General features: G+C 47.1%; 1 protein-coding gene across 1 annotated transcript; it reads right to left on the bottom strand.

Annotated features, from left to right (window-relative positions):
* Nucleotides 1-2,558: 2,558 nt before the first annotated feature.
* On the bottom strand, nucleotides 2,559-12,569 carry LOC308572250 (thialysine N-epsilon-acetyltransferase-like). The gene is made up of 6 exons (XM_081168240.1): nucleotides 12,249-12,569; nucleotides 10,076-10,127; nucleotides 8,448-8,531; nucleotides 7,244-7,345; nucleotides 4,701-4,741; nucleotides 2,559-3,146 (listed from the first exon to the last, which is right to left on the bottom strand). Exons 1-6 carry the CDS (start codon nucleotides 12,309-12,311, stop codon nucleotides 2,970-2,972), a joined length of 519 nt encoding a protein of 172 aa, XP_081024366.1. The 5' UTR covers nucleotides 12,312-12,569; the 3' UTR covers nucleotides 2,559-2,969.
* Between the last annotated feature and the right edge of the window lie 260 nt (nucleotides 12,570-12,829).

Raw genomic sequence — 12,829 nt, 5'->3', positions numbered from 1 at the left:
CCCGCCGGAGTGGTACCTATTTATCTACTTGCACTTTGACGTGCTTTCGACCTGCTAGGTTGGCAGGAGCAGGGACCGAGCAACGGGAGCTCACCCCGTCGCGGGGATTCGAACCGCCAACCTTCTGAACGGCAAGTCCTAGGCTCTGTGGTTTAACCCACAGCGCCACCCGCGTCCCCAGATGGGACCTTAGGGCTCAGGAAATACATTTGGTTCCTCTAAGATGGCGGGGAGGAATGCCATTTGAAGTAGCAGAGGGGACTTCCTTTCACATGTGGTGGGATTGTAAAATTATAAAGAAATATTGGGAAATGATTTACAGTGAAATGAAGATGATGTTTAAAATAGTCTTTGTTAAAAAAAAACCTAGAAGCTTTCCTATTAGGTATTACAGGAACGGACATACCAAGATCACGAAAGAACTTATTTATGTGTGCAACTACGGCCGCACGGACACTGTTAGCACAACATTGGAAAGAAGAAGGCGTCCCATTCAAAGAAGATTGGTAAGTTAAATTAATGGAATATGCTGAAATGGCAAAACTGACAATGAAACTAACGAGGAAGAGCCGGCAACGAATTTAAAGAATAATGGGAGATGTTTATTGCATATACGATACGATAATCTTTTATTGTCATTGTCCCATACAGAACAACGAAATTGAAAAAAATCTACATCAGACATTCAAAAACCAACAAGCCTGCTATCCCAGCCTGGTTAACCCCCTAAAAATTCTGATACCCCATAATTAAATACAATATACGCCCACAGAGACTACCTTACACTGCGTTTAAAACCAAAATCACATTTGGATAGAAACTGTTTCTCAGGCGGCTAGTCCTAGTCTATATAACCCTGTCCCTTCTTCCAGAAGGCAGAAGCTGAAAGAGATCATTTCCGGGCGTCACTATCCTGCGCTATCTCTGCAGCTTTCTTATGGCACCTGACAGCATAGATTTGATCCAAGGTGGGAAGAGTGCACCCAATTATATATATATATATATATATATATATATATATATATATATATATATCTTTATATATATCTACATATCTATATATCTATCTGTTATGTACTGAGTTGAATAGGATCAAAACTGCAGCAGTCTGATTGGTCCTAGAACAATAGGATTCAGAATGCAGCAGTCTGATTGGTCCTAGAACAATGCAGCAGTATGATTGGTTGGCAGGAACCACCCAATCCTGCTCCAGATAGAAGTGAATCCACAACCTGATTGGCTGACAGTAGAATTCCGGAATTAGCCAATCATGTGCAGCCCATTGTGTAAATAATGTATATAAAGCAGATACTGTGAGGGGACTTTCATTCATTCCTCCTCACCACTATGAGCTGAATAAAGAGCATGAAATCACTTTGCGACTCTGAGTATATTTCACTATCTATATCTATATCTATACACAGAAGCATTGTACCCAGGTTAATGCATCAGCAGCGTGTTAGGACTAATTGTAATTTGGATATGAATGGACAATAGTTAATTTATATGGTTTTAAAATTGAACAATGGACATGCGGTAATTTGAGTAATAATGGGACTCAGGAAGGGAAGCCAGCTTGATTTGTTTTGGATTTGTATTGTTGTTGTTTTTATATATGTTATTTTTGGAAAATCAAGAAAAGATTATCAAGAAAAGCAGGATTTGCAGGGACAGAAGAAAGCCTAAGGAACCAGGACTCCGGGGTTCCTGAGAGAGACAGACAGGGGTTCGGGGTATAGCACAACCTTCATCCACCAGGCGCCCTCCAGATGCTTTGGACTACAACTCCCATTATCCTGAGTGTTATGTACTGAGTTGAATAGGATCCAAAATGCAGCAGTCTGATTGGTCCCAGAACGATAGGATTCAGAATGCAGCAGTCTGATTGGTCCCAGAACAATAGGATTCAGAATGCAGCAGTCTGATTGGTCCTAGAACTATAGGATCCAAAATTCAGCAGTCTGATTGGTCCTAGAACGATAGGATTCAGAATGCAGCAGTCTGATTGGTCCTGGAACGATAGGATTCAGAATGCAGCAGTCTGATTGGTCCCAGAACAATAGGATTCAGAATGCAGCAGTCTGATTGGTCCTAGAACTATAGGATCCAAAATTCAGCAGTCTGATTGGTCCTAGAACGATAGGATTCAGAATGCAGCAGTCTGATTGGTCCTGGAACAATAGGATTCAGAATGCAGCAATCTGATTGGTCCCAGAACAATAGGATTCAGAATGCAGCAGTCTGATTGGTCTTAGAACAATAGGATTCAGAATGCAGCAGTCTGATTGGTCCTAGAACAATAGGATTCAGAATGCAGCAGTCTGATTGGTCCTGGAACAATAGGATTCAGAATGCAGCAATCTGATTGGTCCCAGAACAATAGGATTCAGAATGCAGCAGTCTGATTGGTCCTGGAACAATAGGATTCAGAATGCAGCAGTCTGATTGGTCCTAGAACAATAGGATTCAGAATGCAGCAGTCTGATTGGTCCTGGAACAATAGGATTCAGAATGCAGCAGTCTGATTGGTCCTAGAATGCAGCAGTATGATTGGTCTGCAGGAGCCACCCAATCCAGCTCCAGATGGAAGTGAATCCACAACCTGATTGGCCTACAGGAGAATTCCGGAATTAGCCTATCATGTGCAGCCCATTGTGTAAATAATGTATATAAAGCAGATACTTTGGGGGAACTTTCATTCCTCCACCCACCATGAGCTGAATAAAGAGCATGAAATCCACTCTCGACTCTGAGTATATTTCACTGAGCAAGCACAGCCAAGCTCCCTGGGTCTGATGGGAGTTGTAGTCCAAAATTCCCAGAGGGCGCCTGGCTTGGTGAAGGTCCGTCCAACAGGAGTGGGCCTAAACCTTTGCCAAAATGGCCTCTAGGGCTTGGAACCAGGGGCATGAAAAGGAATCCTGAATAATTTTCTGGGCCAAGCAACTACTGCCATTATATCTCGGCTGCTACTTCCTCGCTTGCTGCGCTAGCTTCTGGACATGCGCTCCTTCGATGTGGCAGAGGTCCCAGTGGTCCCGAATAGTGACGTTCACGGCTCCCAATTTGGCATAGAAATCCATCGCCGGCTGGTTCCACCGGGCACAGATGAATCGGAACTCGGAACAGCCTTTCTCCAACGCGATCTGAGTGGGTGGGGGCGGAATTGGAGGCCGTTATTTATTAATTTTATTTCATAAAATTTTTTCATACCTCTTCATTGGGAGGGGGGCTGAAAGCAGTTTACAAAAAAAAGGATAAAAGCAAGAAAACAAGTGAAATCTGCAACTCAACTTTAAAACACATGGCAGTTAAAATCCTAAAAGCAGATTAGCATCATCTCAGCCTTCTAAGCATCTGGGGGGGGTCTAAACAGGAATAAAACTGCCCTTTATCAAAAGATCTTAGGCAACGTACAACCTTAAGAACATCTGCCTCAAAGAATGTTGGGTACCGTACTTACAATCCTTGGGAACTTTTACGATACGATAATCTTTATTGTCATTGTCCCATACAGAACAACAAAATTGATAAAATCTACGCCAGACATTCAAAAACCAACAAGCCTGCTATCCCAGATATCCCAGCCTGTTTAACCCCCTAAAAACTGATACCCCATAATTAAATACAATATACTCCCACAGAGACTACCTTACACTGCGTTTAAAACCAAGATCGCATTTGGATAGAAACTGTTTCTCAGGCGGCTAGTCCTAGTCTTTATAACCCTGGACCTTCTTCCAGAAGGCAGAAGCTGAAAGAGATCATTTCTGGGCTGCGCACTATCCTGCTTTCTGCAGCTTTATGGCACCTGGAAGCATAGATTTGATCCAAGGTGGGAAGAGTGCACCCAATTCTCTCCGCAGTCTTTACAACCCTGGACAGCATTGTTTTTCCCCTGACCGTGCGGCTTCCAACACAGAGACCATAAGTTAATACACTCTCAACAGTACAATGGTAAAATGGCATCAAACGACAGCATCTAAATAATTCTTTCAGCAGAGAAATGGGCTTTTAATAATAATAATAATAATAATAATAATAATAATAATAATAATAATAATAATAATTTATTTATACCCCGGCCATCTGGCTGGGTTTCCCCAGCCACTCTGTGCGGCTTCCAATAAAACACTAAAATACAATAACCTATTAAACATTAAAAGCTTCCCTAAACAGGACTTCCTTCAGATGTCTTCTAAAATTTTGGTAGTTATTTTTCTCTTTGACATCTGGAGGGAGGGCACTCCACAGGGCGGGCGCCACCACCGAGAAGGCCCTCTGTCTGGTTCCCTGTAACTTGGTTTCTCACAGGGAGGGAAACGTCAGAAGGCCCTCGGAGCTGGACCTCAGGGTCCGGGCTGGACGATGGGGGTGGAGAAGCTCCTTCAGGTCTACTGGGCCTTTGAGGGCTTTAAAGGTCAACACCAACACTTTGAATTGTGCTCGGAAACGTACTGGGGCGGTCTCAGCCTGACCTACTTCGCAGGGTTGTTGCAAGGATATGATGAAGAGGAGGGGGGGAACTATGTACACCACCTTGAGGTCCTTGGACGAGGAGGTGTGGTATAAATGTAAGAAATGGATAAATAGTCCATTCACACTCTGGCCTGGTTCAGTCAGGGGTGGCTAGCCGGGCTCCTTCCCAACGACAACAACAACAACAACAACAGCGCACACACACACCTGTTCAGCCTCACCTTTGCCACTTTATTCATTAAACTCGTGCCAATGCCTTTGCCTGGTTGGGAAAACGGGGAAAAATGAATGAACAAGTTAATCACACTTCATTTTTAGCTGTGGACATTCTGAACTAGGCTTTGAGCGTTTTCTCGGTTTAAAAAGATCTGCTTGTGTGATGGCCTGGGACTCGGACTCGGAACCGGAGGAGTCTCAGTCCGCACCAGATCCTTTGCCCCAGGCATCACCTGAACCAAGTCTGGGGCCTGATCCTGAAGAGCCCCAGTCTGCCCAGGTTCCCCTGCAAGAAGCACCAGCTGGGCCAAGTCAGGGGCCTGATCCTGCCCTGGCTCCAGATGCGGGGATGACCTCGTTGCCTCCAGCTGGGCCATCACTTACTGCTGCTCCACTACCAGTTGGGTCAGGGGAGGCTGAGGCGGCCCCTGGGTCTAGGAACCCAGCAACGTCTCCAGAGCTGCAGAGAATGAGAGAAGGAGAGACCTGAGTACTGGCAGGAGGAGTGCTCGCCTTTTGGCGAGGCAGGGAGGTGAGTCGCTGGGGGAGCAGGACCGGCCATTACCCTGGCAAAGATAAAAGGCTGTCGGACCCCGCCCCAGGTTGTGGAAGCAACATTGCTGTATGCTAGATCCTGCCTGAGATCCTGTACCTGTCCTTGCCTGGTTTCCTGCCTCAGCTCTGTCAGACTGACTCCCCGCAGAACCCTTGGATTTGGGATTGGGACTGGGACTGGATTGCATTTCACGGGTTACCCCTGGGCCCAGCACAGCTTGGTTCAGTTAATATTGCCAAATTTTATATATGTATAGATAGAGAGGTAAAGGTAAAGGGACCCCTGACCATTAGGTCCAGTCGTGACCGACTCTGGGGTTGCGGCGCTCATCTCGCTTTACTGGCCGAGGGAGCCGGCGTACAGCTTCTGGGTCATGTGGCCAGCAGGACTGAGCCGCTTCTGGCGAACCAGAGCAGTGCACGGAAACGCCGTTTACCTTCCTGCTGGAGCGGTACCTATTTATCTACTTACACTTTGATGTGCTTTCGAACTGCTAGGTTGGCAGGAGCAGGGACCGAGCAACGGGAGCTCACCCCATCGCGGGAATTCGAACCGCCAACCTTCTGATTGGCAAGTCCTAGGCTCTGTGGTTTAACCCACAGCGTCCCTCTCTCTCTATATATATAGTGTGTGTGTGTGTGTGTGTGTGTGTGTGTGTGTACACACACACACACACACACAGAAGCACTGTACCCAGGTTAATACATTAGCAGGGTGTTAGGACTACAGTCATACCTCAGGGTAAATACACTTTGAGATGAATATTTTCGGGTTCCGCTCCGCGGTGACCCGGAAGTAACGGAGCGCGTTACTTCCAGGTTTCGCTGTGCACGCATGCGCAGACGCTCAAAATGACATCACGCGCATGCGTGGAAGCGCTGGAACACAACCTGCACACGCGCAGACGTGCGGACACAGGTTGCATTCGCTTCAGGACTTTTTTTAAAAAAGCAGTTGCAGTGTGAACCCTTTTTTTAGTCTGAGGGCCAGATTCCCATGCGCACAACCTTCTGGGGGCCACTTACCAGAGATAGGCAGGGCCAGAGGCGAAACTGGGTGAAAGAACTGTTGTGGGAATTTATGTGTGAGGACCCTGTTGCAACAGCTTTAATAAGGATCAGGCTTACTAGCCGCTTTGCTTCTCAATATTCTCTGGTTGGCCTCTGTAATTTTCTCCTACCGATAGGGAACCCACTTAAGGACTCTATATGGGCTCTTGGATACCCCATAAGGGAAGAAGGGCAGATTTTGTTTACAACAGAAGAGACTCTTATCGGCAGGCAAGTATCCAGACACTTTATTGCAACTGCAACAACCACTTCCCCAACAGTCAGACCATAGCTGTCAACTTACAGATTTGAAAATAATGGACCAGCAGCCTCGAAAATAAGGGATTAGCAGCCAAAATAAGGGATTTTAGTCAACCAGAAGCCAAACGAAGCCTCAAGCGGTGGTTCCCACAGCGCAGCAACCCGGCAAAGGGGATGCAGCAAGGAAAACCACCATCACCTCTCCGCTGGGAAGCGCTGAGCAAAGGCGAGTCCCCAGGCAACGCGGCCGATTTGATTGGCACAAGGCATGCAAGCTCCACCCCCCAGTCGTTCTCAGACTCCTTATTGGGTGAGCAACGCAGCCAAGCAACACAGCTGGAGCCTCCCTCCTCCCTGGCCGGCAGGGAGGGAGGGAGAGGAGCTGCTTCCTTTGAAACCCGGGAAATTTAAGGGACTTCATCAATAAGGGACAGCAGCGGGACACAGCGCTGGGATAAGGGACTTTCCCGCCAAATAAGGGACGGTTGACAGCTATGAGTCAGACCCATCCAGCAAACCCATAAAATGGACCCAAAAAAGGCTATGAAGTTTTCCCCGCTTATCTGCCCTCCGATCCTTCACTATTCCTCATCCTAGTTTACTGATTATGGTCTGTGCGCTCAGTGAGAAGAGAGAGGGGTGCACTCTGCACATGCTCAGAGGAACCCAACTTCCCGAGTACCTCGGAATTCCGGCACAACGTAGAGATCTTCGCCAAAGAGGATTCCGCCGTACCACGTGCAGTAGGACAGGTAATGGAACTGGTACCCGACTATTGTGCGACCTGGAGAGCAGGGCGGAGGAGCAAAATTAAAAAGCATATTAAAAGGGAATGGGCTGGGCGATAATTCCCAACACCAGCGGAAGCCCAAATTCAGCATCAGTTCACCTCCAGTTTTATGATTACCATATTTTTCCGTCTATAAGACACCCCCTGTTTTTTGGGACCCTGATTTAAGAAAATGGGGGGAGATGGCCTCCGTGTATAAGATGCCCCCAAATTTTGGACATTATTTTTTAGGGGGAAAACCTAGTCTTATACAGTGGATGCTCGGGTCGCGAACGTGATCCGATGCACGTTCGCAACCCGCAGCGCCCACAACCTGCAGTGGCGCATCTGTGCAAGTGCGGGTTGCGATTTGGCATTTCTGCGCATGCGCGAGCGCCAAAACCCAGAAGTAACCCGTGCCGGTACTTCCGGGTTTCGGTGGTCCGCAACCTGATAAAACGCAACCTGAAGCGTCTGTAACCCGAGGTATGACTGTATACGGAAAAATACAGTAATTTTTGTTTTTGTTTTTATTTATTAATTAAAGTTGTATATCACCCTTCATCTGTAGATCTCAGGGCATCAATATACAAGATAAAAACACAAAATACATACATAAGAAAAACAAGAACAAACCAAACCAATAATCTAAACCTCCCACAAACCTATTTAAAAGGATATTATGGGATGTTAACCAGCCCAAGGCCAGGTTGACTTAAAAACAAGATCAAAATACAACATTAAAATGCAGCCTCATTTCAGTAGAAACTCAAATCAAAAACTTTTTGGGGATGAAAACGTCAAATCACCAACAATGGCCCTCTCTTCCTCCACAAATTTGCCTAATTCTCTTTTAAAGACATCCTGCTTAGCGGCCGTCTCCACCTCCCTTCACCCCGCAGCGTATCGCGTAATAAATCGACAACCCCGACAATCGTTCCTCATCTTGATAATCATCCCGGTTTTGTATTTCTGTCCCTTACCTGCTGAGCTGTATATATAGCCAGTTTCCTTGGCTTTCCCCACCCACTAGGCAACGCTGCTCCACTTTCCCGCCCATGCCAAAAAGAAGTTAAGCATTTTCCCTTGCAAGGCTCAGTCCGCCTCTTTTGCTTACCGTCTTTGCTCTTCTGTTCTGGGGGCAGCTCAGCTACAAGGCACCCAAAGGTGGAATCTTTCTCAAACCCATCTTTTCTGAGAACTAGGAAGAAAGGGACAGATTTATTTAAAACACTGTTATGATTCATTGGGCTATAGATATTGGTCATAATATACAAAAAATTATGGAACGAGGGAATAAAATTTACTGCATGTAGTGCATTGAAAGAAAACACTATGAAAATGATGGTGGTATATAGAAGGATAGATAGTAAAGAAAAGGAAGGAACTTTTATCACATGTGGTGGGAATGTAAAAAAGTGAAAAGCTTCTGGGAAATGATATATAATGAGATGAAAAAGATGTTGAAATATACATTTATTAAGAAATGGAGGATGACGTTGATGGACTATGCAGAATTAGATAAATTAACAGGAAGGATTCGAAACCTGCAGGATCAGAGATTCTTAGAAGACTGGAGTAAATATATGAACTTTTTGAAAAGTAATTGTGATGAACAGATTACGCTAGTAGGACTGCAAGAAGTTTTGTAAGGTGGACTATTTGAAATACTGCAAGAATGACTATGAAAAGAATTATTAGTTAAGGACAATTAAATGTAATACAGAAATTAAGAAATGCAGAATAAGTGATAAAGAACGGAAAATCACCAGAGGTGTTGATGGAAGTCTAAAATATTGTATAAGATGAGAAGATATGTTGTATGACTGTTGGAACTTATATGTTTAAAAATGAATAAAAATAAAATAAAATAAAATGATGGTGGTATATACGTATAGAACACCAGCAAAATTAGCCAAAATGTATAAAATAGATAATAAATGTTGGAAATGTAAAGAAAAAGAAGGTACCTTTTACCATATGTGGTAGGAATGTAAGAAAGTGAAGGACTTCTGGGAAATGATTTATAATGAGAAGGAAAAAAATGTTGAAATATACATTTGTTTAAAAAAACCCAGATGGCCTTCTATTGGGTATTGTGGGTACAGAAATTCATAAGAATGATAAAAAACCTGTTTTTATATGTAATAACTGCAGCAATGATGGGAGTTGTAGTCCAAAAGCGGCTGGAGAACCAAGTTTGGAAAACCAAGGGCTAAAAAATGACTCACTGCTGAAAACCCGAGTGGTCTCTTTTGGCAGAAAATGGAACCCGAGAACTCAGCGGAGCGATGTATTACTTGGTACAGTGGTGCCTCGCAAGACGGAAAGAATCCGTTCTGTGATTCTCTTTGTCTAGCGGTTTTTTCGTCTTGTGAAGCAAGCCCATTGACGGATTAGCGCTATTAGTGGCTTTTAGCAGCTTATCTGCTGATCGGATCAGCTGATAAGCGGCTTAGCGGCTTAGAAAAAGGGGGGGGGGAAACCAGCAGGAACTCGCAAGACATTGTCGTCTTGCGAAGCAAGCCCATAGGAGATTCGTTTTGTGAAGCACCTCCAAAACAGAAAACCCCTTCGTCTAGCGGGTTTTCCGTCTTGTGAGGTATTCGTCTTGCGGGGCACCACTGTATCTTTGTAAGCTTTATTTTCAACTCTTTTAAGACTGTCCTGCAGTAAAGCTTTGAAACTCAAAATCAAAACAAACAAAAACAACCCCATGAAACACTGCTGCAGAATTTTCCTTACGTTCTGGGGTGGTTGTCAGCTGGTCCAAAGCTTTGTGGAAAGCTGCAGATTCCTGGAAGAAGCAAAATGTTGTGTATGAGTCATGCAAGGCCCTTGGATTACAATGCCAGCCGCATCGTAGGGACATAGGAAACTGACTTCTACCGACTCTGACCATTGGTGCATCCAGCCCAGCATTGCCTACACTGAATGGCAACAGCATCTCTCCAGGATTTCAGACCCAAGGAGCCATGCCTGCCCATCCGAGTGTGGCATAGTGGTCACTGCATCGGCCTAGGACCCGGGAGAGCAGGGTTCAAATCCTCCACTCAGCCAGTCGCTGTCTCCTTAGCCTAGCCCAGGCATAGGCAAACTCCGGCCCACCAGAGGTTTTGGGACTACAACTCCCATCAGCCCTAGCTAACAGGACCAGTGGTCAGGGATGATGGGAGTTGTAGTCCCAAAACATCTGGAGGGCTGAGTTTGCCTGTGCCTGGCCTAGCCTACCTCACAGGGTTGTTGTGAGCATGAATTGGGGGCGGGGAGAGAGCTATCTACAACGCCTTGAGATCCTGGGAAGATCAAAGCGGTCAGTAAATGTGATACATGAATAAATAACAAATGTTCCCCACCTTGAGCGGGCGGAATGCAAAGTTAACAAACGAATGGTTTGTTTATCTTGAGAGACAATGGAGTGCGCCTCCAGGGGTTGCTGGAAGGAGGCGTACAAGGCCTTATCCAACCCTCTTAGGGACTCCGCTCCAGATTTGTGTAGGGTTTCCTCCAGAGTCTTTTCTTCTCCTGTGTGATGGCCTGAGGCTCAGGCTCGGAGCCAGAGGAGTCTCAGTCCGCACCGGATCCTTTGCCCCAGGCGGCAGCTGAACCAAGTCTGGGGCCTGATCCTGAAGAGCCCCAGTCTGCACAGGTCCCCCTGCAACAAGCACCAGCTGGGCCAAGTCAGGGGCCTGATCCTGCCCTGGCTCCAGATGCGGGGATGACCTCGTTGCCTTCAGCTGGGCCATCACTTACAGCTGCTCCACTACCAGTTGGGTCAGGAGGGGCTAAGGCGGCCTCTAGGTCTAGTAACCCACCGACATCTCCTGAGCTGCAGAGACTGAGGTCGGAGAGAAGGAGAGACCTAAGTAATCGCAGGAGGAGTGCTTGCCTTTGGGCGAGACAGGGAGGTGAGTCACCGGGGGATCAGGACCGGCCGTTACCCCGACAGAGATAAAAGGCTGTCAGACACCGGCCCAGGTTGTGGGAACAATGTTGCTGCTTGCCAGAACCTCCCTGAGACCCTGTGCCTGACCTTGCCTGGTTTCCTGCCTTGGCTCTGTTGGACTGACTCCTCGCAGAACCCTTGGATATGGGACCAGACCTGGACCGCATTGCTCGGGTTACCCTTGGGCCCAGCACATCCTGAAGATGTCCGGCAAGGCAGAGGAGGTTGAGGATCAGTTTTCCTTCTCCACGATGGGCTCCCTTCCCAGGTGGATAAACCCCATTTGCCCCTTGTTCCCTCTTGACCACTGGACTCACTCCTGGTCTCGTCCGCTCCATCTTCTAGAGTATGTCCTCACAGGCAGAGGAGGTCCCTAACTCCCTGAGGCTTTGAGACCCACTGGCTCCCCTCGCCTGGTTCAGCCGGCCGGTTGAAGCCGTTCCCGGTGTGTGGCCGCTGTCGCACGCCGACAGCTTCTCGGAGCCACAGGTGAGAGCAGATCGCAGGATGGGGTCCAGAGGTGGACAAACCACCCCAGAAGGAGCATGACGTGTCCCTCAACAGAGGTACTGTATTTTTTCCCTCTATAAGACTCACTTTTCCCTCCTAAAAAGTAAGGGGAAATGTGTGTGCGTCTTATGGAGCGAATGCAGGCTGCGCAGCTATCCCAGAAGCCAGAACAGCAAGAGGGATTGCTTCTTTCACTGCGCAGTGATCCCTCTTGCTGTTCTGGCTTCTGAGATTAAGAATATTTTTTTTCTTGTTTTCCTCCTCCAAAAACTAGGTGCTTCTTGTGGTCTGGTGCGTCTTATAGAGCAAAAAATACGGTAATTTCCCTTTCCCGAATGCCCCATACACCCCAACCATAAATGGGGTGGGGAGAAATCCAGTTCTGGGTCTAAGGCGCTCCCTGTACCCAAATCTCCCGCTTTCTATGTGCGCTCCTGCCCTCCCACCCCCCAAATCTCTTACCCTAATAAGTCGCATGATGGCCTTAAGGTCTCCTGCGACCCAGGGGCGTATAATGTAACTCATGCTGGCTCCTCTGAGATCCTTGCTCTCTGCTCTCCTGGCCTGGACTCTGATCTACTGAAGCGATGGTCTCCTTTTTCCTGCTTCGCTGGATTTGACAATGGGAGGGGTCCCTTCCTCCCCCCAAGGCTTTGGGTCACTAGGCCATCTCAATTTGCTGACGCTCAGCTGTTTTCTTGGGGAGCTGTGCCGGTTTGCAAACCCTGACCCATAAACAGGTGACAAGGTTCTTCCCCTCCTGGTGAAAATTAACTTCTTTTGGCATGAGCTTGCATCACTTTCACCTCCTCCTTGAAGCAGTCTTGACCCAAGCAGGGCTGGGCTATGGGCAAGCAACCCAGGAGGTCACTTAGGGTGAGGGTTTTGGTCGAAGGGTGGCCCCCTTTAGATGGGAGGGGGCGTCGCATACCAGCCACGGGCAGGGACAGATGGGAAAATGGGCAGCGGTTACATTCCGGACATGCAAAAGGCAGAGATTTCTGGACATCCTGTTAACGGAAAAATCTGAGCGCTCCCTTGGA

The sequence above is a fragment of the Podarcis bocagei genome (assembly GCF_964188305.1).
Source record: "Podarcis bocagei genome assembly, chromosome: 13".
NCBI lineage: Eukaryota > Metazoa > Chordata > Lepidosauria > Squamata > Lacertidae > Podarcis > Podarcis bocagei.
Note: the sequence above shows the minus strand (reverse complement) of the source record. Positions and strands in the feature narration are given on the sequence as shown.